Source organism: Rhinoraja longicauda, chromosome 19 (assembly GCF_053455715.1).
Source record: "Rhinoraja longicauda isolate Sanriku21f chromosome 19, sRhiLon1.1, whole genome shotgun sequence".
In the NCBI taxonomy this organism is placed as follows: domain Eukaryota; kingdom Metazoa; phylum Chordata; class Chondrichthyes; order Rajiformes; family Arhynchobatidae; genus Rhinoraja; species Rhinoraja longicauda.
This window is the reverse complement of record NC_135971.1, coordinates 33217554-33242936: the sequence shown is the minus strand read 5'-3', so window position 1 is coordinate 33242936 and position 25383 is coordinate 33217554. Positions and strand designations below refer to the sequence as shown.

General features: G+C 47.1%; 1 protein-coding gene across 1 annotated transcript in view; it reads left to right on the top strand.

The window, feature by feature from the left end:
- The first annotated feature begins 1406 nt into the window (after positions 1 to 1406).
- The window catches only part of LOC144602951 (uncharacterized), a 57448-nt gene continuing 33471 nt past the window's right edge, over positions 1407 to 25383 (top strand). The window contains exons 1-5 of the mRNA XM_078416074.1: positions 1407 to 1856; positions 16877 to 16972; positions 20200 to 20433; positions 23818 to 23840; positions 24970 to 25085. Of these exons, the coding sequence (XP_078272200.1) occupies positions 1443 to 1856; positions 16877 to 16972; positions 20200 to 20433; positions 23818 to 23840; positions 24970 to 25085 (883 nt within the window). The 5' untranslated portion in view covers positions 1407 to 1442. The remainder of the gene's footprint in view (positions 1857 to 16876; positions 16973 to 20199; positions 20434 to 23817; positions 23841 to 24969; positions 25086 to 25383) is intronic.

Sequence of the window (25383 nt, the reverse complement as noted above, 5' to 3'; positions counted from 1 at the left end):
TGGGCGGCACGGACTTGGAGGGCCGAAAAGGCCTGTTTCCGGCTGTATATATATGATATGATGATATGATAACCCTTCTTCCGACTGATTGTGGGGAGTGGAAAATAAATCTGGAAAAGAGGAGAGGCAGGACACAGCATGTGTTCATCTATTACCAGCCATCGGGTTCCAACACAAAGCGTCACCTGTGCACATTCTACTGGGATGCTGCCTGACCCGCTGAGTTACTCCAGCACTTTGTGTCTATCTCCCAGAGAGTTACTCTGATTACTCCAACATTTTCTGTGTTGACAATAGGATGTTTGCATACACAACGATCGTACAAAGACCAATGTTGTAAATGGCCAGGTTACATGTTACAAGCCATTTCTCTGTAGCTGTAATACAATATTCTGCACTATGCCCAATTTTCTCTTCACAGTACCTAATGAACGTGTATGGCTTGTATATGTTTTTACTGGATACAGTTTTTCTATATATGTGTCAATGCAGATCATTATCTTATACACCTCTGTTAGATAACCCCTCATCCTCCTGCGCTGCAGGAATAAAGTCCAAGCCCGCCCATCCTCTTCCTGTAGATTAGGTCCTGGGGCCCTTGGATACAGAGATACATAGGTCATCCTATAGAGCTAAAGAAGCCTGATTTTCAGCTGTGTGTTCAAAGTGAGTTCTGTGTGAAAGTTTATAGTTGAATGACCAGTTCAGTCTTCAGTCTTTTAGTTATAATTAGTCAGCTTTTCGTTGTATTAGCTATGATATATTCAGTTTTTAGTTAAGGTCTGCAGATCCTTTAATGCATTGCTCTGATACCAATTAACCATTTTGCCTGAATAACATTTTTTTAACGCTGAAACTGGGCTCAGGAAATCATTCTGAATTCAGTGATCGTACACTAGGATTTATGATCTTGTGTTGGAGGTGAAAGATGGGGCCTCTGACAAGGCAGGAGCACTCCTTGGACTTTAGACTTTACAGATACAGAGTGAAAACAGGCCATTTGGCCCACCGAGTACATGCCGACCGGTGATACACTAGCACTATCCTACCCACCAGGGCCAATTTACAATAAAGCCAATTAACTTACAAACCTGCATCTCTCTGGAATGTGAGAGGAAACCGGAGCACCCAGAGACAACCCACGTGGTCACATAGGGAACGTACAACCTCCGCACAGACTGCACTCGTAGGATGGAACTCGGTTCTCTTGTGCTGTAAGGCAGCAACTCTACCGCTGCGTCACTGTGCCGCCACTCTCTTCGTGCTGGAGCTTTGGCCTAAGCTGAAAGCTCTGATCTCCAGAGGAACATTCGTACTGGGAGCCTATAGGACGTGTACACCTGATCAACCATGAAACAACGCAGGAAGGCACTAAATTTAGATGTTTGTGTTTTACTCCACAGATTTTGACGGAGGTTACTGAGAAGGCTGGACCTTGGATAATGGCCTCCCTACCACCCCTTGGTCGACTCTACAGCGAGGTGACCTGCTCCATCTGCCTGGATTTCTTCCAGGAGCCGGTGGCCCTGGAGTGCGACCACAACTTCTGCCGGCTGTGCATCTCGCGGAGCTGGGAGAAGGGCGATGCCTTCTACTCCTGCCCCGAGTGCAGGGAGGTGTTCAAGGACAAGAGGTTGAAGCCCAACCGCAAGCTGGCCAACATTGTGGAGGGTGTGAAGGAGCTGAAGCTGGAGCCCCACCAGGGACAGCCGGCCTTCTACTGCCAGCGGCACCAGGAGAGACACAAGCTCTTCTGCCTGGAGTGCCAGGGTGCCATCTGCATCGTCTGCTCTTGCTCCAGCGAGCACCAAGGCCACGTCATCATCCCCATCGAGGAGGCTTCCGTCTTCTACAAAGTAAGTGTCTTCAAAGAGTCATACAACATGGGGACTGGCCCTTTGGCCCCACATCTGAAGAAGGGTCTCGATCCGAAACGTCACCCATTCCTTCTCTCCAGAGATGCTGCCTGTCCCGCTGAGTTACTACAGTTTTTTGTGTCTACCTTTTGTCCAACGCATCCATGCCGATCTGGATATCGCATCTGAGCTAGTCCCATTTGCCCGCGTTTTGTATCCCTCAAAACCTTCTCTATCCACGTACTTGTCCAACTGTCTTTCAAATTGAGTTTTTGGTTTAGGTTTATTATTCTCACATGTACCTAACATTGTTTTGCATGAAGACACAAAATGCTGGAGTAACTCAGTGGGACAGGCATCGGGTCCACCACGATGTAGAGCTCTTCTTCTGTTCCCTCCGCATCCGTGCCTTTTTCTCTGGGAAGGAATCCTCACCACCCAGTGATGACCCCTTCTCCCGTCTCCAACAGACCCCTCCTCTTGGACTCCCCCGGATGGCCATCGACCTTCTTTAGACATTTTCATTTCCAACTGCTGGCAGGACATCAATCGCCTCAAACTTTCTGCTCCCCTTACTAACTCTAACCTCTCCCTCCCTGAACGTACAGCCCTCTGCTCACTCTGCAGCAACCCCGACTTGATAATTAAACCCACTGACAAGGGAGGTGCCGTGGTAGTCTGGCGCACTGACCTCTACCGCGCTGAGGCCAGACGACAACTCTCAGACATCTCCTCCTATTTAACCTTGGACCATGATCCCACAGACGAGCACCAGACCTTAATATCACACACCATTTCTGATGTCATTACCTCCGGCTCTCTGCCCTCTAAAGCCTCCAACCTTATCGTTTCCCAGCCCTGCACGGCTCGATTTTATCTTCTCCCCAAAATCCACAAACAGAACCGCCCTGGCAGACCCATTGTTTCTGCTAATAAAAAGTCTGAAGAAGGGTCTCGACCCGAAACGTCACCCATTCCTTCTCTCCAGAGATGCTGCCTGACCTGCTGAGTTACCCCAGCATTTTGTGCCAACCTTCGATTTAAACCAGCATCTGCAGTTCTTTCCTATACATTGTTTTGCATGCTGTCCAATCAAATTCGGATTTACTTTAGATGTTAGAGATATAGCACAGAAACAGACCCTTCGGCCCACTAAATCTGTGCCATCCAGTGATCACCCCTACACTAACGCTATCCTACATACCAAGGATCATTTTATAACTTAGTAAAGCCAATTACCCTACTCACCTGTACATCTTTGGAGTGTGGGAGGAAACTCACGCAGTCAGAGGGAGAACGTACAAATTGTGTACAGACATTACTCGTAGTCAAGATCGAACCTGGGTCTCTGGGGCTGTAAAGCAGAAACCCTATCTGCACCACTGTGCTGTCTGCATAATACTACACATAAACACAATCAAGGCAAACTCGGGTATAATATGTAGGGGAGGGAAAGATACAGAGAGCAGGGTATAGTTTTCCGCATTGTAGAGCAACAGTTTCAGAGACAAAGTCCGAGGTCTGCAATGAGGTTGAACAAAATCAAACTGTACCCCAGCTTATGGAAGGACAATTGAGAAACCTGACACCAGATGGGAATAACCTTTTCAGAGTCTGGTAGAGCATACTTTCAAGCTTCTGTATCTTTGACCCAACGGGGAGGAGAAGGAAAGAGGGGCATGCAAAATTCTTTGATATGTTGACTGCTTTCCCGAGTCAGCGTGACATGCAGATGGAGCCAGTAGCGGGGAGCCTAGTGTTAATTTCTTTAGCAAATGGGTGATGAATCTGTGGAATTTATTGCCGCAGGCAGCTGTGGATGCCGTCTTTGGGTATTTTTAAAGCAGAGATTGATCGATTCATGATTGGTAAGTGTGTCAAAGGTTACAGGCAGGAAAATGAGGTTGAGAGGGAAAGATAGATTGAATGGTGGAGTAGACTTGATGGGTTCAACAACCTAATTCTGCTCCCTTGTCTTATGGTCTGTGTGATGGACTGGGCTACTTTTGCACAACTCTTTGCAATTACTTGCAGGCATGGGCAGAGCTCTTCCCAAACCAAGCTGTGATGCAACCCAACAGCATGATTTCTTTAGGGAATGAGGGTTCCTCTCTTCCATTATAGATGAGGCTCTCACTCTGGTCTCCTCGATATCCTGCAGCTGAGCTCTTGCTGCCCCTCCCCCCATTCGTCGCAAGGACAGAGACCCCCTTGTCCTCACCTTCCACCCTATCAACCGTCCCATACAGCATATATTCCTCCCACATTTTTGCCACCTTCAACGGGATCCCACTATTGGCCACATCTTCCCATCTCCACCCCTTTCTGCTTTCCGCAGAGACCGTTCCCTCTGCAACTCCCTGGTCAACTCGTCCCTTCCCACCCAAACCAGCCTCTCCCCAGGTATTTTCCACTGCAACCGCTGGAGATGCAATACCTCTCCCTTTACCTCCCCCCTCAACTCCGTCCAAGGACCCCGACAGTCTTCAGGTGAGGCAGAGGTTCACTTGCACCTCCTCCAACCACATACTGTATCCGCAGTTCCAGGTGTCAGCTCTTGTATTTCGGCGAGACCAAAAGCTGGCTCGGCGATCGTTTCGCTGAACACCTCCGCCCAGACTGCCTAAGCTTACCTGATCTCCGGGTGGCTCAGCACTTTAATTTCCCCCTCCCATTCTCAATCTGACTTTTCTGTCATGGGCCTCCTCCATTGTCAGAGTGAGGCCCAACGCAAATTGGAGGAACAGCACCTCATATTTCACTTGGGTAACTTACACCGCAGCAGTTTGAACATTGACTTCTTTAACGTCAAGTAGCCCTTGCTTTCCCTCTCTTTCCAACCACTCCGCCTTCCCAGTTCACCCATCAGTATTATTGTCTCTGACTACATTTTACCGTGCATTCCTCTGACATCAGGCTGAAGAAGGGTCTTGACCCGAAACGTCACCCATTCCTTCTCTCCAGAGATGCTGCTTGTCCCGCTGAGTTACTCCAGCATTTTGTGTCTATCTTCAGTATGATTTCTATGTCCCTGCCTCAACTCCCTCCTCTGACAGCTTGTCCATATACCCACCACTCAGTGAGTGGTTCCGGTTCCTATTAAATTTTTCCCCTCTCACCTTAAACCTGTGTCTTCTGGTTCTTGATTCCCCTAATCTGGGTGAAGTACTCTATGCATCCAAACTATCTATTCCATGATAGGGTTGTGGTGGTGCAGGGGGGTGGTGACGGGGTGACTGTGGGGGTGGGGGGCAGGGGGAGGGGAGTATGGGCATTCATACAGCACAGAAACAGGCCCCTTGCCTCAATTTATCCATGCTGTCCAAGATGTCCCATCCAAGCTAGTCCAATTTGCCTGTATTGGGTAATGTCCAGCTGAACCTTTCCTATCCATGTACCTGCCCAAGTGTCCTTTAAATGTTGTTATTGTACCTGCCTTAACTACCTCCTCTGGCAATTTATTCCATACGCCCACCACCCTCTGAGTGAAAAATGTTGCCCTTCATATTCTTATTAATTCTTTCCCCTCTTCATCTAAAACCTATGATCTCTGGTTCTTGATTCCCCAATCATGGGTAAAAGTCTCTGTGATTTCTTCCTATCAATTTCTCATGAATTTAAACAGCTTTGTAAGATCACTCACAACCTCAGCTTCCTGCGCTCTGGAAAATAAAGTGCCTGTGTGCCCAATATTTCCCCATAGCTCAGGCCCTCACATCCTGGCAACCTCCTCGTAAATCTGCTCTGCACTCTTTCCAGGTTATTAACATCCTTCCTAAGCAGTGGTATCACAAAATGCTGGAGTAACTCAGCGGGCCAGGCAGCATCTCTGGAGAGAAGGAATGGGTGACGTATCGTGTCGAGAACCTCTGTGATTCATCCTTCCTAAGCAGGGTGCTCAAAAGTAAACACAATCCTCCAAATGGGACCTCCCTAATGTCTTGTACAACTGTAACAGAACATCCCAACTGCAATTATTTTCCTACAAAACTATCCCAACTTCTATACTCAGTACCCCGACTGAAGAAAGGTTAATATACTGAAAGCCTTCTCTACCACACTATCTACCTGTGTCGTCACTTTCATGGGAACTGTGCACCTGTATCCCTAGACCCCTCTGCTATACAACACTACATGAACCGTGCCATTCACTGTGAAGGTCCAGCCCTGGTTTGACTTCTGAAAATGCAACATCTCATACCAACATTGACCTCCATTACTCATTCTTCAGCTCACTCATTCTACAGCTGATCAAGATCCTGCTGTAATTTGTGACAACCCTCTTCACTGTCCACTATACTACCTACTATAATGTCAGCTACAAACTTACTAATCTTGTCTTGGATATTCTCATCCAAATTGTTTTTGTTTTAGTTTTTAATTATTTTAGTTTAGCTTTAGTTTTGAGAGATACAGCACGGAAACAGGCCCTTTAGTTCACCGAGCCGGCGCCGACCAGCGATCCCCGCACAGTAACACAAGCCTACACACACGAGGGACAATTTACATTCACACCAAGTTTACAAACCCAAGCCAATTAACCTGTACGTCTTTGGAGTGTGGGAGGAAACCGAAGATCTCGGAGAAAACCCTTGTGGTGATGGGGAGAATGTACAAACTCCGTACAAACTGCACACGTAGTCGGGTCTCCGGAACTGCAAGCATTGTAGGGCAGCAACTCTACCGATGTGCCACTGTATGGCCCATTGTTTTAATATAAACCACAAACAGCAATGGGTCTCGCACCAATCCCTGAGACACACAAGTCTCTGGCCTCCTATCTGAAAAACGACACAGCACGACCACACTCTGCTTCCTTCCATGAAGCCAATTCTGGATCCAGTCAGCTATCTCTCCCTGGATGACATGCAATCTAACCTCCAGAGCAGCCTAACGTGCGGAACCTTATCCAAGGCCTTACTAAAGTGCACAAAGACAACATGTACGGCCTTGCCCTCATCAACCTTCTGGGTTTAAAGAACCCAAATGAAATCTGTGAGACACGCTCCCCCATTTGTCGATCCAAATGCATATATCTTATTCCTCAGAATCCTTTCCAGTAACTTGCCTGCAACAGATGTAATGCCAACTGGTATATAGTTCCTAGGCTTTTACTTGAAATCCTTCTTAAATAGAGGCACAGCATTAGCCACCCTCCAGTCACCCGGCACCTCACCCGTGTCTAACGATGATTCGTATTGTCTCCAAGAGGCTCCTGCGGTTTTTTCTCTCCAGCTTACCAAAATGTCAGCTACGTCTGATCAGGCCCGAGAGATTTATCTACCTCCATGTGCCTCACTATATCCAGCACCTCCTCAACGGCAAAACAGATTGTCCTCAAGACATCTCCATTAGCTGTCCCGACTTCCCCAGTTTACATGTCCTTCTTGACAGTAAAAATAGAGGAGAAATACTCATTGAAGAGCTAAAAGGACACAAAGTGCTGGAGTAACTCAGCAGGTCTGGCAGCATCTCTGCAAAACATGGATAGATGATGTTTTGGATCGTGACTCCTTTGTGATTTTTAGAGATACAGCGCTGAAACAGGCCCTTCGGCCCACCGGGTCCATGCCGCCCAGCGATCCCCGCACATTAACACTATCCTACACCCACTAGGGACAATTTTAATCTGCAGATCTCTGTTTCCACTCATTGAAGACCTTGCTCACTTCCTGCAGCTCCTCACATACTGTAGATGACCACTTTGATTTCTGACGGTCCCTATTCTCTCTCTAGTTCTCTATTTCTTTCTCTCACATTCCCTCAATGTATTCAATGTAGGAAAGACATTCTTGCCATAGAGGGAGTACAGAGAAGGTTCACCAGATTGATTCCTGGGATGGCAGGACTTTCATATGTAGAACGACTGGATAGACTCGGCTTGTACTCGCTGGAATTTAGAAGATTGAAGGGGGATCTTATAGAAACTTACAAAATTCTTAAGGGGTTGGACAGGCTAGATGCAGGAAGATTGTTCCCGATGTTGGGGAAGTCCAGAACAAGGGGTCACAGTTTAAGGATAAGGGGGAAGTCTTTTAGGACCGAGATGAGAAAGTTATTTTTCATACAGAGAGTGGTGAGTCTGTGGAATTCTCTGCCACAGAAGGTAGTTGAGGCCGGTTCATTAGCTATATTTAAGAGGGAGTTGGATGTGGCCCTTGTGGCTAAAGGGATCAGGGGGTATGGAGAGAAGGCAGGTACGGGATACTGAGTTGGATGATCAGCCATGATCATATTGAATGGCGGTGCAGGCTCGAAGGGCCGAGTGGCCTACTCCTGCACCTATTTTCTATGTTTCTATGTACTTGTACAATACATTTGAATTCTCTATCGTATCTACCAGAGCACTCTCTTGCCCCCGTTTTTCCCTCCTGTTTTCCTTTCTAAGTATGCTTAGTCCTCTGAACTCCTCTAGGGATACACTTGATCCGAGCTCCCTATACATGTCCCGTGCTTTTTCCTGAACAGAGTTTCAATTTCCCTCGTCATCCAGGCTTTCTTACTCCCACCTGCCTTGCCCTTCACTTGAACAGGAAAATGCCTGCATTCAACTTTTACCATCACACTCTTAATAGCATCCCACTGTCCGGCCATCCCTTTGCCTGCAGCCTGCTCCAATCAACTTTTACAAGTCTGCCTCTGCCAGTGCTCTGACCAGTCTGACTCTCCCCCTGATGAAATTTTATCTCTGTATGCTTTGTTGTCTCCTTCCCCTCACTAACAATGATCTATGCTACATTTTCCTTGACCTCCACCCCCTTTGATGTCTCGTCTTCACGCCTTGCCTTTCCTTATATCTGTGCCTCCCTCTCCCCAGACTCTCAGTCTGAAGAAGGGTCTCGACCTGAAAGATCACCCATTTCTTCTATCTAGAGATGCTGCCTGACCCACTGAGTTACAGGAAAAATGTTCTGGAAGTTGGGGGAGTCCAGAACCAGGGGTCGCAGTTTAAGAATAAGGGGTAGGCCATTTAGGACTGAGATGAGGAAAAACTTTTTCCTCAGAGAGTTGTGAATCTGTGGAATTCTCTGCCACAGAAGGCAGTGGAGGCCAATTCACTGGATGTTTTCAAGAGGGAGTTATGTTTAGCTCTTAGGGCTAAAGGAATCAAGGGATATGGGGAAAAACTCAGGAACGGGGTACTGATTTTAGATGATCAGCCATGATCATATTGAATGGTGGTGCTGGCTCAAAGGGCCGAATGGCCCACTCCTGCACGTATTTTTCTATGCTATTCCAGCAGTTTGTACCTATCTTCTGATATCATCAAAGTTGGTCTTGCCCCAGTTCAGAACATTAACTTGAAGAGCAGGCCTGCTCTTATCCGTAACTATAAAGCTAATTTAATTGTGATCGATGTCCCAAAATGCTCACTCTCCAACACTTCAGTCACTTGCCCGTCCAAGTTTCCTGAGAGTCGGTCAAGCTTTGTCCACTGCATTGTAGGATCCTCTACATATTGGCTCAGGAGACTTTCCTGAACACATTTGACAAATTCCATCCGGTCTAAGCCCTTGAGACTATGGCATTCCTCGTCTATATTGGGAAGGTTACAATCCCCTACTATGACAGCCTTATTATTCTCGCAACTTCCTGCAATCTCCTGGCATATTAGCTCTTCATCATGTTGGCTATTTGGCAGCCTGTAGTACACTCTCAACAAGGTGATCATTCCCTTTAAATTTCTCAGCTCCACCCATAGAGCCTAACTGGACGAATCATCATTAACGTCACCCCAAATAATCGCCATGAAGAGCTCCTTAATCAGTAAAGCAACTGCCCCTTCTCTTTTACCCTTACCTCTATCTCGCCTTCAGCATCTGTACCCTGAAACGTTAATGTGTAGCAAGGAATTGAGACACAAAAGTAACTCAGAGGCTCAGACAGCATCTCGTGAGAAAAGGAATAGGTGACGTTCGGGTCGAGGCCCTTCTTCAGACCTGCTGAGATGCTGGTTTACACCAACGATAGACAGAAAATGCAGGAATAACTCAGGGGGTCAGGTAGCATCCCTGGAGAAAAGGAATCATAATTGAATAAAGTAATTCAGGTCTGAAGAAAGGTCTTGACCAGAAACGTCATCTATTCCATTGCTCCAGAGATGCTGCCTGACCTGCCGAGTTACTCCAGCATTTTGTGTTTGTTCCTGAAACATTAAGCTGCCAGTCCTGTCCCTCCCTTAACCAGGCTTCCACAAAGGCTACAACATTCCAGTCGCACGTACGTACCTATCCAGGCCCTGTTCTCATCCGCCTCACCCATCATGCCTTTTGCATTGAAATAGATGCGAATTAATCCTCACTCCCAGCTTTGCTCCTGCTTACAGACCTTGCTTTCATCAACCTCTAGCCTGACCTGTATCACTCCTGCTGTGGATCACATCCCCCTGCCAATCTAGTTAACAACCAACCCGATCAGCACTAGTAAACATACTTGCCAGGATATTGGTTCCCCAGTAGTTCAGCTGCAACCTATTTGACTCTGCATTAAAGTTTGACAAGCAAGTCAACGCTGTGGTAAAAGCCAGCTTATTCCATCTTCGTACCATAGCTAAAATCAAACGATTCCTCCAATTTGACGACATTGAAAAAATCATCCACGCATTCATTTCCTCTCGCCTAGGCTACTGCAACTCCCTATACACTGGGATCAGCCAATCTTCCCTGTCCCGCCTGCAATTGGTCCAAAACGCCGCAGCGAGACTCCTGACGGGTACCCGTAAAAGGGACCACTTCACCCCGATTCTGGCCTCTCTCCACTGGCTCCCTGTACGGTACAGAATCAACTTCAAGCTCCTCCTACTCACATACAAAGCCCTAAACGGGCTTGCCCCCCCCCCCCCTATATAAAAAATCTTCTAACCCACCACTCTATCTCCAGGTCCCTCAGGTCGGCCGACTTGGGGCTACTGACTATCCCTCGGTCTGGGCTTAAGCTCAGGGGTGACCGCGCTTTTGCGGTTGCAGCTCCTAGACTGGAACAGCATCCCTCTCCCCATCAGAACTGCCCCCTCCATCGACTCCTTTAAGTCCAGGCTCAAAACCTATTTCTACTCCCTAGCGTTTGAGGCCCTCTGAGGGGGCGCTGTGAATTGTTTATGTATGTGCTGTTATGTTTGTGTGCCATTGTATGTTCGTTCTTAGTACCTGATCTGATGTACAGCACTTTGGTCAACGTGGGTTGTTTTTAAATATGCTATACAAATAAAATTGACTTGACTTGACGATCTCTCTTCATCAGGTCACCTCTGCCCCAGAACAGATCCCAATGGTCCAAACATTTGAATCCCTGCCCCTGCACTAACTCCTCAGCTGCTCATTCACGTCCTATATTCCCATTCTTGCCCTCACTGGCACGTGGCACTGGGAGCAGACCAGAGATTACTACCCTGGAGGTCCCACACTTTAGCCTTTCGCCTAACTCCCTGTGTTCACTCCGCAGGGTCTCATCCCTCTTCCTACCTAGGAGGGAGATAAACGGGCGGCAATGGGAAAAGCTGGTGGAAGGAAAAGGTGAGGTTGTGATGTGATACAAGGAAACTTCAAAAGGGATATTGACTGTGTGAGCAAGAACGTTGACAAATATATAGTACAGGTACCGGCCCTTCAGCCCACAAAGTCTGTGCTGAACAGTATGGCAAGTTGAACTACTCCCCTCTGCCTGAACCTGATCCATATCCCTCTATTCCCTGCATGTGCTTATCTAAATGCCACTTCACCACTATCATATCAGTCTCCACCATTACCCCTGTCAGATATCCACCACCTCTCTGTGTCAACAACAACACTGACCCCACATATTTCCTTTAATATTTCTGCCTCTGACCTTGAAGCTCTGCCCTCTCGTCTGGGACATTTCCACCCTTTGGAAAAGGTTTTGAATGTCTGCCCTATTTATGCCTCTTATAATTTTAAAGACTTCCATCAGGTCTCCCCCCTCAACCTCCAACATCTAGAAGGTATCACAAAAAGCTGGAGTAACTCAGCGGGTCAGGCAGCATCTCAGGAGAGAAGGAATGAATGGGTGACGTTTTGGGTCGAGACCCTTCTTCATACATCTAGAAAATGCTATCCACGATGGTAACATGGCTGATGGGATACAATGTGGTGGAGAATAATATTGGCAAATAACTTGATAAAGTGCTGATTAAAAATTGACATTCAAAGTTAAGGTTAAGGTTTTCCTGGGTCACAGAAAGCTAATCGGCAATAACATCTAGTGATTTGTCTGAGGAATGGTTAGATTAAATGATACTGTATTGTCACATGCACCTAGGCACGGTGAATTGCTTTGTTTTGCTTACAACTCGGTAAAATCACCAAGGCAGTACACCACGTTTCTGGCACCAACAAAGTCACAAAAGGTCACTGAATCGTCCTATCTTCTGCTTGCCGCTGCACCAGGCCCCAACCAGAACATCGATGGCCCATTTCCCTCCACAGATGCTGCCTGACCTGCTCAGTTTTTCCACCACACCGACAGACCCGCCCTCACAAGCATTGTTCCCCCTGTGTTCTACCTGCCTGTATCCACTGCTACTGGATCCTCTGTCATGCAATGGCAGACCTGTTCCCCAGTGTTACAGTAATACGAATGTACCTTCCAGTACAGTACTGCTGAGTTTGGGACTGTGTGTGGAACCTGGTTCTGGACTTGGCTGAGAAGATCAGTGTGGTCATAAGTGATATGAGCAGAATTAGGACAGTTGGCCCATCAAGTCAACTCTGCCATTCAATCATGGCTGATCTATCTGTCCCTCCTAAGCTCATTCTCCTAACCTCTCCCCATAACCCCTGACAGCTGTACTAATCAAGAAGGGGACTGCAGTGGACCAAGAGAGTGTCTAGACGTAGCATCGGTGTGGTAGGGAGAGTTGATGGGCGACCCGACTACTGGGGGGGGGGGGGGGGGGGGTGGGGAGGGTGGCTGTGCAACGTCATTGCTTTAAGGCTTGGTCTTGTTCATTATCACCATTATTATTTTCTATTGTATCTTTATGCTTATTGCTGTTGCAAACAAATGGTTGATTTCTTTGAGAGAAGTTTAGATAAGCCCTGCAAGGCTATAGACAGCCCTTCTTGCATGTTAAAAGTGTTTCCAATATCTAGAGAAATGTAAATTTATTACCCCATCAAAAATATTGAAGGCTGTCTCTAAAATATGGAGGCCGTTAAAAATGTAGGAGCGGTAGAGTTGCTGCCTTACAGCGCCAGAGACCCAGGTTCGATCCAGACTATGGGTGTTCTCTGTACAGAGTTTGTATGTTTTCCCCATGACCTGCGTGGGCTTTCTATGGGATCTCCGGTTTCCTCCCACACTCCAAAGACAAACAGGTTTATAGGCTAAATGGCCTGGTAAAAAATTATAAATTGTCCCTAGTGTGTGTGGAATAGTGTTGGTGTGCGGGGATCACTGGTCGGTGTGGACTGTGGGCAGGAGGGCCTGTTTTCGAGCCGGATTTCTAAACTAAACTAAAGATATCCAATGTTGTGTGCTTTGTGCTACCTTTCCTTAGATTTCTTACTTGGGTGATTCATTCTTACTTTGTGATTAAAGAATTGGTGGGGTGGGGGGGGGATGGTGGGGGGCGGAATGGAGTGTGAACTATAAATAGCTTGTTGCCAAGATATGGCTGCAAGTAAACTCGGGTATAAACAACACAACTTGGTTGGTCAGTCACTCTGAAAGCTGCTGTAATAGAGGGGAGAGATTCCCATTGATGGGAGAGTGGCAGAGTCTGCATATTCCATGGTGGTCGGAGTTAAACAAATAAACACAACAATAAACACAATCTCAAATAATGACAGGGTACAAATAGGAAGAAAAGGGAAGTAATAGGTGGGGACTGCCAGAATGTGTAGCTGGTTTTTACAAAATCTCACAAAGTGCTGGAGTAACTCAGTAGTATAAGAAGATAACTGCAGATGCTGGTACAAATCGAAGGTTTTTATTCACAAAATGCTGGAGTAACTCAGCAGGTCAGGCAGCATCTCGGGAGAGAAGGAATGGGTGACGTTTCGGGTCGAGACCCTTCTTCAGACTGACCCTTCTTCAGACATCAGTCTGAAGAAGGGTCTCGACTCGAAACGTCACCCATTTCTTCTCTCCCGAGATGCTGCCTGACCTGCTGAGTTACTCCAGCATTTTGGAAGTAACTCAGTAGGTCAGGCACCATCTCTGGAGAACCTGGATAGAAACGTTGTCAGTGCCAGAAACGTGGTGCATCTTTGTGCACTGCCAAGGTGAAGTCTGTGGTAGGATTTTACCGGATTTAGCTTTTAGTTCAGTTCAGAGATACAGTGCGGAAACAGGGCCTTCAGCCGAACGGGTCTGCACCGACCAGTTTACCTACATACCTGTACGTCTTTGGAGTGCGGAAGGAAGCCGAAGATCTCGGGATCGATCCCGGGTCTCCGGCGCTGCAAGTGCTGTCAGGCAGCAACTCCACCGCTGCTCCACCGTGCTGCCCTTCTGGGTGAAAACAACAATGTTGCCCCACAACAAAGATTGTATGCAACAACGAAGAATCTCACTCTACCCAGGTACATGTGACAACAAAGTATCGTTGAATCATTGTAGATGTTGTTTCAGGTCGGGATCCTTCTTCAGACCCGCTGAGTTAATCCAGCACTTAGTGTCCAGTCTGAATATAGGTCCGAAACGTCACTTCTCCAGAGGTGCTGTGTGACCTTCTGAGTTACTCCAACACTTTGTGACTTTTTTTTTGTAAACCAGCATTTTCAGTTCCTTGTTTCTGTAATGTACAACTGGTAATCGCATCAAGAAACGTTTCCTATCAGAATGCTTCACTCTGATCCCATGTAACCACCGTGCCTAAATAACAAGTATTAAATGCTGCCATTGGACTCAGAGTATCATTGAGAATTCAATTAACTTCCTGCCACTGTTCCATCCTTGTCTCAGAGGGTGGTGAATCTCTGGAATTCTGTGCCCCTGAGGGTGGTGGAGGCTGGATCATCAGACGTATTTAAGTTGGAGATGGAAAAAATATTTGAAAGTTCAGGATAAAGTTCCTGACTATCTACCCTGTTTGTGTCTCTCATAATTTTATAAACTTTGTTTAAAAGAAAAATGTCAATCACCTTCCCATTCTCCCCTTATAACACAATCCCCTCCCCGTCCAGAAAACATTAATGTGATTTTTTTTCAGCTCTGAGAAATATTGGAGGGGTAATGATAATGTTGATACATAAGTCTGAAGAAGGGTCTCGACCCGAAAAGTCACCCATTCCTTCTCTCCTGAGATGCTGCCTGACCTGCTGAGTTACGCCAGCATTTTGTGAATAATGTTGAGAAATAAGTATAGTTGAGACCAGCGGAGCCAGCCATGATCCCACTGAATGGTGGGCCGGACTTGAGGGGCTGAGTGGCCTGCTCCTGCTCCTGCTCCTGCTCCTGCTGTTGTCTCCTGCTCCTGCTGTTGTCTCCTGATCCTGCTCCTGCTCCTGCTCCTGCTCCTGCTGTTGTCTCCTGCTGATGTCTCCTGCTCCTGCTGTTGTCTCCTGCTCCTGCTGTTGTCTCCTGCTCCTGCTGTTGTCTCCTGCTGTTGTCTCCTGCTGTTGTCTCCTGCTGTTGTCTCCTGCTGTTGTCTCCTGCTGTTGTCTCCTGCTGTTGTCTCCTGCTGTTGTCTCCTGCTGTTGTCTCCTGCTGTTGTCTCCTGCTCCTGCTGTTGTCTCCTGCTCCTGCTGTTGTCTCCTGCTCCTGCTGTTGTCTCCTGCTGTTGTCTCCTGCTGTTGTCTCCTGCTGTTGTCTCCTGCTGTTGTCTCCTGCTCCTGCTGTTGTCTCCTGCTCCTGCTGTTGTCTCCTGCTCCTGCTGTTGTCTCCTGCTGTTGTCTCCTGCTGTTATCTCCTGCTGTTGTCTCCTGCTGTTGTCTCCTGCTGCTGTCTCCTGCTGTTGTCTCCTGCTGTTGTCTCCTGCTCCTGCTGTTGTCTCCTGCTCCTGCTGTTGTCTCCTGCTGTTGTCTCCTGTTGTTGTCTCCTGCTGTTGTCTCCTGCTCCTGCTGTTGTCTCCTGCTGTTGTCTCCTGCTCCTGCTGTTGTCTCCTGCTCCTGCTGTTGTCTCCTGCTGTTGTCTCCTGCTGTTGTCTCCTGCTGTTGTCTCCTGCTCCTGCTGTTGTCTCCTGCTCCTGATCCTGCTCCTGCTCCTGTTCCTGCTCCTGCTGTTGTCTCCTGCTCTTGTCTCCTGCCCTTCGATATCTGGAGCAAAGATGGCTGAGAGTCACATCCAGAAGAAAGGATGAGAAGCACTCACTGTACACACGCCCCATGCTTACAGTTTTCAGCCTGAAGAAGGGTCCAGACCTGGAGACCGCCTGTCCGTTCCCTCCACTGATGCTGCCTGACCCGCTGAGTTACTTCAGCACTTCATGTTCTGCTGAGCTTGCAGTTTGTCTGGTGAGGTTGAATCACTAAATCATTGAAAGATACACCATGGATACAGACTCTTCGCCTCTCTAAGCCCACCCCAGCTATCGATCACCCGTTCTCACCAGATCCATGTTATCCCACTTCCTCAGCCACTCACCCACATACTAGGAGCAACTTACAGAGGTCGATTAAACAGGTACAAGCCCACATGTTTTAGGGATGTGGGAGGAAACTGCAGCACCCAGATGAAACCAACATGGTCACAGGGAGGACGTGCAAACTCCACACAGACAGTGCATTAATCATGTATTGTCTTTCTGCCGACTGGTTAGCGCGCAACAAAAGCTGTTCACTGTACCTCGGTACACGTGACAATAAACAACTGAATCAGACAACAGCAGGGGTCAGGATCTAATCCAGGTCTCTGGGGCTGTGAGGCAGCAATGTGTTTTAAACTGTCTGATGTGGCTGAAGATTATGACATTAAAGACTTTAATCCACTTCCATGGAAATGTTCTGGCCTGGCGTGTATTTTGTGGCATTTTTCAGTGTTTGTGTTGCCTTTTGCTGACTTACTGATTCTGCTCAGTAATCTGTCAGTGCCTGCACTAACACTGTTTACCTTTTCACCAGGACAGGTTGGAAAAATCCAAAGATGTTCTCCAGATCCATAAGGAGCAAGCAAGTCACAGTCAGAGCCAACAAGTAGCAAAGATTTATAAAGTCAAGGTACGATTTCTTACACCAGGTTTAGTTTTGAAGTGACCAATGCACTGTTGAACTTACAGGTAGTTCAGTTCAGAGATAGAGCGGGGAAACAGGCCCTTCGGCCCACCGAGTCCACGCCGACCAGCGATCCCCGCACACTGACACAGTCCTGCACACACAAGGGGCAATTTACAATTTTACTGGCCAATTAATCTACAGATTTGTACGTCTCTGGAATGTGGCAGGAAACCGGAGCTCCCTGAGAGAACACACGCAGGTCGTGGGGAGAATGCACAAACTCTGTACAGACAGCACCCATAGTCAGGATTGAACCCGGGTCTCTGTTGCTGTGAGGCAGCAGCTCGACCGCTGCTCCACCATGCTGGTCCTGTTGAAGTGTACATCATTTTCACAGGGCTTGATGGTAAGGATATCGTTTTGCCTGTCCTACCCCCCCCCCCCCCCCCCCCCCCTCCTGGATGCACCAATATATTTCCCTCCACTTATATTCCTTCCTCTGGTTTCACAATTTGCAACTCTTCAATACTTTTGTCTCATTCCATCAGTTTTTTTCAGGGGTGGGAACTGCTTTACGTCCTCGTTGTCCACCCTGGTTAGTTCTACAGAACTGGCAAAATTTGCAGTAATGCATCAACTACGGTATTCTGAAGCACCAATTGCCAATTTTGATTGTTGTCGTTGACATACGAAAGAAGACGTTGTTTTCATCTCTGGACCCTAATGTCCTGGATAGAGTGGATATTGAGAGGATGTTTCTACTAGTGGGAGAGTCTAGAATCCCTCATTGCCTCAGAATTAAAGGCCATACCTTTGGAAAGATGAGGAGGAATTTGTTTAGTCAGAGAAAGGTGAATCTATGGAATTCATTGCCACAGAAGGCCATGGAGGCCGTGTCAATGGATATTTTTAAGCTGGAGATTGACAGATTCTTGAGTAGTACAGATGCCAGGGGTTATGGGGGGGAGGCAAGAGAATGGGGAAAGATAGATCAGCCGCGGTTGAATGGCAGAATACACTTGATGGGCTGAATGGCCTAAGTCTGCTCCTACAACTTATGAACTTTGTCCAATCATCTGCCTATCAGAAAACCTCCCTCGCCTGTGTTCAACTATTACCTGCCATGCTTTGTCCTGCCCCTCCTCTCTTTGGTGCCTTGGTAACAGCAATGTTTATTCCCAGTGAAATGTATTGATCCATCTCTACACCATTGAGGGCATTGTACTTTGTCCAAGGGATTGATGCGCTACAATGGTGAGAACTATATTCTGCACTCGGTATCTTCTCCTTTGCTCTATCTATTGTACTTGAGTTTGAACTGATTGTATCTATGTATGCTATATTGGATCTGTTTGGATAGCATACAAAACAAAGCTTTCCACTGTATCTTGGTACAGGTGACAATAATAGACCCAAAGCTAACCCAGTCTGATGGGCTGGAGTCACGTGTGGACCGGACAGGACAGAGAAGGCAGATTCCTTCCCAGTCCAGTAAGCTGGGTGTTAATGATTACACAGGGAAATATCGGAGCGGGAATAGACCATTCAGTACAGTAAGCCGTTGATTTAACGGACCTCTATAACAAATTTTGGTTACATCAGGCTGACTTTGATGCAGACCGAGTTTGTTGTTTCAAGGAATGATGACTAGGTGGATGGAACGAATGCTGTTTTTGATGCATTTTAGTTTAGTTTCGAGATACAGCATTGAAACACTGAGTCAACGATCCTCATACACGTTCCACCCGACACACTAGGGACAATTGACAGTGTGTAGGGTAGAACAGTTACAGTGGTTCTGTCAGAGATCACCCATACACATGTTCCACCCGACACACCAGGGACAATTGACAGTGTGTAGGATAGAACAGTCACAGTGGTTCTCTCTCCTCCCACACCGTGAAGACAAAGACATAGTGACAGCATGGGGCTCTCCCAGGTGCTGCGATCCCCCACACCACAACCTTCACCCCCTCCACCCCCCACTCAGCCGCAAGGATGTGTGGGCCTGCAGCCCAACTGTGTGGGAGCCACCAGCAGATCCCTGACCCACAGCACCAGTGACCCGGGCCTGACTCTGAGCACTCCGGCACACCAGCTCTGCCCCACACACTGGGGACAGTTCGGTGTGTGGTATAGAACCAGTGGGCCGGGGCACCTGGAGGAAACCCACACGGCCTCAAGCAGCGCCCCGGGCCTGGATCAGACCGGGCCTGGAGCAGCGGCACCACCAGTGATCCACTGAACCCCCATAACCCGCAGAAGCCACCAAACCCCAAACGTGCACGTCTCCGCCAAGCGGGAGGAGACCCGAGCACCCGGAGCAAACCCACACTGTCACATGAAGCACCCAGGATTGAACTCTGGTCTCTGGCGCTGTAAGGTAGCAACCACTGCGATGCCACTGGGCCATCCCTCAGCATTGTGTGTCCTTCACTGTTTATTGTGGAGTGAATGTTTATCGGCTGTACTATAGACAATAGACATTAGACAATAGACAATAGGTGCAGGAGGAGGACATTCGGCCCTTCGAGCCAGCACCACCATTCAATGTGATCATGACTGATCGTTCTCAATCAGTACCCCGTTCCTGCCTTCTCCCCATACCCCCTGACTCCACTATCCTTTAGAGCTGTATCTAGCTCTCTCTTGAATGCATTCAGAGAAATGGCCTCCACTGCCTTCTGAGGCAGAGAATTCCACAGATTTACAACTCTCTGACTGAAAAAGGTTTTCCTCATCTCCGTTCTAAATGGCCTACCCCTTATTTTCAAACTGTGGCCCCTGGTTCTGGACTCCCCCAACATTGGGAACATGTTTCCTGCCTTAACGTGTCCAACCGCTTAATAATTTTATAAGTTTCGATAAGATGCCCTCTCATCCTTCTAAATTCCAGTGTATACAAGCCTAGTCGCTCCAGTCTTTCAAAATTGGACAATCCCGCCATTCGGAGAATTAACCTAGTAAACCTACGCTGCACGCCCTCAATAGCAAGAATATGAAGTACTGTTCATATTAAACCCCTCATTCGGTATGAGCGGACAATTAGTAATAACGGACACCATCACTCCCTGTGGTCCGTTACAGCGAGGGTTTACTGTATAACTGAGATATCTAATATATCTGGTATTGTATATCTGATCTGTGTGGATGGCCTGCAACACAAAGCATTTCATTGTACACGGTGTCAATAATAAACCTAAATCACTGAGCTTGCTGTTTCTCCACAGGAGAAGGGCCGACTGCTGAAGGAGCAGGTCGAGATCGATCTTTCCAGCGTCTACCGATTCCTGGACGTGAGGAAGCGGGAGCTGGAGGTGAAGATCGATGAAGAGGTTGGCAGGACGGTTCAGCCCTTGCAAGAGGACCTGGCGAAGATCTGCCAGGAAGCCTGCACGATCGAGCGAACCATCCGGGATGTGCAGCTGCAACTGAGCTACGGGGAGCCCCAGGAGATGCTTCAGGTAAGAAGCAGCAGGCAGCCAACGCGTGTAGAACATGCAATGGACCTTCACCATTCTTCTCAATTATTTCACATTTCTGGTACATAATTTCTGCCAGTCGATAAAAGAGCTTGCATCAAAATGGTGCTTTTTTGGCCTTGAGACACTCTTGGTGCACCTCTGCACAAAAGAGGTATTCAGGCCCGCATAGATCACCCATGATGATATTGAATGTGTGGGGTAAGTTTGAGGGCCGAGTGGCCAACTCCGACTTATTTTCTTGTGCTCGTGGCAAGAGGATTTGAGAATAGGAGCAGGGAGGTCTTGCTTCAACTGTTTCCAAGGACATTTCCAGTAATGGGAGAGTCTAGGATCAGAGGGCACAGCCTCAGGATAAAAGGATGTACCTTCAAAATGGAGTTGGAGGAATTGTTTCAGCCAGAGGATGGTGAATCTGTGGAAATTGTCAAACATCCGTAGAGGCCAAGGCATTGGTTATTTTTAAGGCAGAAAATTATAGGTTATTGATTAAGTAGAGCATTATTGATTACAATGAGATAGCAGTAGAATGGGGTTGAGAGGGAAAAATAGATCACCTATGATTGATTGGCAGACCAGACTCAATGGGCTGAATGGCCTAATTCTGCTCCTGTGTCTTATGGTCTTATGTACAGTCCTGGTAAGATTGCACATTGAGTATTGTGGACATTCTTTTATCTCCTTGTCTAAGGAAGGATGTTCTTGCCATGGAGGGAGTTCAGTGAAGCTTTCCTGATCCCTGAGATGGCAGGACTGATGAATGAAGGCTTAATTTCATGATAGTTTAGAAGGAGGACCTCACAGAAACCTGCAGAATTCACAGGTGTACCATACACATGCACAGAGTGTATATTTCAGAGTCTCTTGCCCAGAGTAGGTGAATCGAGGACCAGATGACATAGGTTTAAGGTGAAGGGGAAAAGATTTAATAGGAATCTGAGGGGTAACCTTTTCACACAAAGGGTGGTGGGTGTATGGACCGAGCTGCCAGAGGAGCTAGTTGAGGCTGGGACTATCCCAACAGTTAGACAGGTGCATGGATAGGACAGGTTTGGAGGGCTATGGATCAAACACAGGCAGGTAGGAGAAGTGTAGCTGGGACATGTTGGCCGGTTTGGGCAAGTTGGGCCGAACGGCCTGTTTCCACTGTATCACTCTATGACTCCCATTCTATCAGGCCTGGAAAGGTTAGATACAGGAAGGATATTTCTGAAATCCAGAAGCCAGTATAAAGATAAGGTGTGTTGTGTGTGAAGACTGAGATGAGGCAGGTTTTTTCTCCCAAGACCGTAGTGAGTCTGTCGAGTTATCTACCATAGGATGCAGTTGCAACAAAATCATTACATTTGTTCATCGAGGATTTCTGTATTTTCTCTGAGTTAGTAGAATCAGTGGATGTGGGGCAAATATTGAAACAGGGAAAGTCAGTGATTCCCCCCTTGATCAGATCGAATGGTGGGAAAAGTTTTGAAAGGTCAAATGTCCTATTCCTGCTCCTATATTTCTATAAATTATTAATCTACCTTGCTGGACTGGGCAGGAATCTACCGTCCACGTCCAGTCTAGCCTACACATGACTTCAGCCCATCACATTGGACCAGAGACCCAGGTTCGATCGTGACTACAGGTGCTGTCTGTACAAGGTTTGTATGTTCTCCCTGTGAACGCGTAGGTTTTCCCCGGTTTCCTGTCACATTCCAAAGATGTGCAGGTTTGTAGGTGAATTGACTTCTGAAATGGTCACTAGTGTGTAGCATAGAACAAGTGTATGGTTGATTGTTGGTCGGCAATGACCTTGTGGGCCGGAGGGCCTGAATCCATGCTATATCTCTAAACTAAACATTGGTTTAGGATCATGTGTTCTGGGATACAGTGGAAAGCTTTGTTTTGGATGCTATCCGCGCAGATCAGATATATACAATCAAGTTAAACTCAAGTACAATCGGTAGAGCAAAAGGGAAGATAAAGGGCACATGATTGAGTCATCAGTTCCACAGACAAAGTCCGCTGTTCACTGAACAGTCGAGGTGAATCGGACTGTGCCTAGCTTCTGGAGGTTCCTTTTAAATAAGGAAATAACCCAAGGAATTGTGGAGTTGAAAGACTAAAGGGATAGGTGCTCTATGCCAGTGTAAAAAAATCATGCTCCCATTTTGGCTAATAGTTAATTAAATATTGTGATGTTTAATTTGCAAGACTGAGGTCCGGAGTGCAACACCCATTAATCTATTTTATTTTAATGAAGGAGCAGCAATTCTTATTTATAGATGGAATATTTGTCTTCCCTTAGCCAAATTCCCTGATCATTCTGAGGTCCACTTTGACAGCTTCTCTACACCTGAGCCATGACTCGCTATTCATTTCCCCTCTCTTTCCTCACCTTCCCATCACTCAAAACAATCTTGCTCCGTTTTGTTTCTGTCATCCCTCGGAAGAAGAATCCCACCACAATTTTTTTTATTTGTGTCGTAAAGTGCTCAGTTTATTTTATTTTAGTTTACAGATGAAATGTGGAAATGGGCCTTTCCACCCACCGAGTCTACATCAACCAACAATCACCCATAAACGAGTTATTTCCCACCCACTAGGGACAATTTACAGAAGCCAATTAACCTGCCAACCTGCACATCTTTGAGATGTGGAAGGAAACCGGAGCAATCGGAGAGAAAACACATGGTGACAGGGAGAACATATAAACACATGGTCACAGGGAGAACATATAAACACATGGTCACAGGGAGAACATATAAACACATGGTCACAGGGAGAACATGTAAACACATGGTCACAGGGAGAACATATAAACACATGGTCACAGGGAGAACATATAAACACATGGTCACAGGGAGAACATATAAACACATGGTCACAGGGAGAACATATAAACACATGGTCACAGGGAGAACATATAAACACATGGTCACAGGGAGAACATATAAACACATGGTCACAGGGAGAACATATAAACACATGGTCACAGGGAGAACATACAAACACATGGTCACAGGGAGAACATATAAACACATGGTCACAGGGAGAACATATAAACACATGGTCACATGGAGAACATATAAACACATGGTCACAGGGAGAACATATAAACACATGGTCACAGGGAGAACATATAAACACATGGTCACAGGGAGAACATATAAACTGCACCCATAGCAATGGGACATCCATTGCACCCAACATATAGACAGCACCCATAGTCAGGATCAAACCCAGTCTCTGGCCCTGTGAGGCAGAAAATCTACCACTGCCCCATTGTGCAGCCCTTAATTGAATGCGCCATCCTTAATTTTATTTGAATGAACTGATCGGATCATGAGAATTTAAACCTTTTTAATTTTTTTAACTTTTTAGGACATCAAGCAGTTGTTGGACAGGTACGTGGCTGCATCGGTTTTCTGTATGTGGCTGATTAGTTCACCGTTGGGAGCTGTGCAGGGAGTTCACAGCCCTGAGAGAGCCAGGAATTCTTTGCTTCACTCTTCCCTGAGTGAGTTGGTCCCATCGCAGGTCACAGTCCCAGTTATTGTTCGGCAGGCACTTGTAGGGAAGCGGACTTAGTGCACAGAGCTCCTGTTTCTGCTCGCTTCCCATGAACCATGGCTCTGGAGCACATGTAAAGTCATTTAAAGAGTATTTGGAAATATAAAGGTCCGGAGAATTATTTTTAAAAAGCAGCTAGAAAGCTAAAGGTCCAGGGAATAAAAAACGCAGGATGAAGAGTCTCAACTCAAAACATCACCTATCCATGTTTTCCAGAGATATTGCCCACTCTGCTGAGTCACTCCAGCACGCTGTGTCCTTTTCTGTACACCAGCATCTGCAGTTCCTTGTTTCTACATAAAGTCATCCACTCTTGTACTCCAAGGAATAGAGTCCCAGCCTGCTCAACCTCTACCTATAGCTGAGGCCCCCGAGTCCTGTCAACATCCTGGTAAAACTTCTCTGCACACTTTCCGGCTTGACAACATCTTTCCAACAACTTGGTGTCCAAAACTGAACTCAATACTCTTAATGTGGCCTCACCAACACCTTGCATAACTGCAACATGACCTCCCAACTTCTCTACTCAATACTTTGAGTGTGACTCCACTTGATGGCTCTTTTAAACATTGTTGTGTCTATCCATGTGTAAGATGGACAGGTACAGCTTAGGCCAATATTCATTCCTTTGCCATCACCATTATCACACATGGTGGGACCTCACTCTAAATAATTTGGCTGCTTGATTTCCTCGGGGAACTGGGAAATGACTGCAGTCTGACAATATAAATAAAATTGTTGGCTGCAGGGTGCATTTCAAAGCCTTTCTTGTTTTACTTTCAATGGGCACAGTAAGCAGCCCAGGGCTGCCTGAAGTTACATAGAGAGAGAGGGAAGTCATAGAAAGAGACGGCCCACTGCTGGTTCCAGGGCTCGGATCGCAGGAGGGTGTGGGGAAATGTGGGTATCTGTGCCTTTGCAAAGCTTCCTTCACGTGCACAAGCTTCCAATCCTACGTTCCAGATGCAAACAGGAATTCATCGCACCAACGGACTTTCCCACCGACCTCCACACTGACTCCATCATCACACCTTTCCGTTACGTTAAAATCTGGGATGAGCTGAAAGCACTTGTGCCAGGTATGTGACCCTGCTTTTTGGACAGTTGGGATGGAGGGAAAGGGGGTGGTGAGAGGTGGGGAGGGGGGCGGTGAGAGGTGGGGGGAGGAGGGGGGCAGTGCAAGGAGACTGAGGGTTCGGGATGTTCTGCTCATACATCCATTACATGGGGGCTATATTGCACGATGACTCAGTGGTCCCACACGTGCCTCTTAGAAGGTTGCAAATCCCACTGCAGAAACTTGACCAGTGTAGCAACTTTGTACTGGTGATGAAGGGAGTTTGAGTTTAGTTTATTGTCAAGTGTACCGAGGCACAA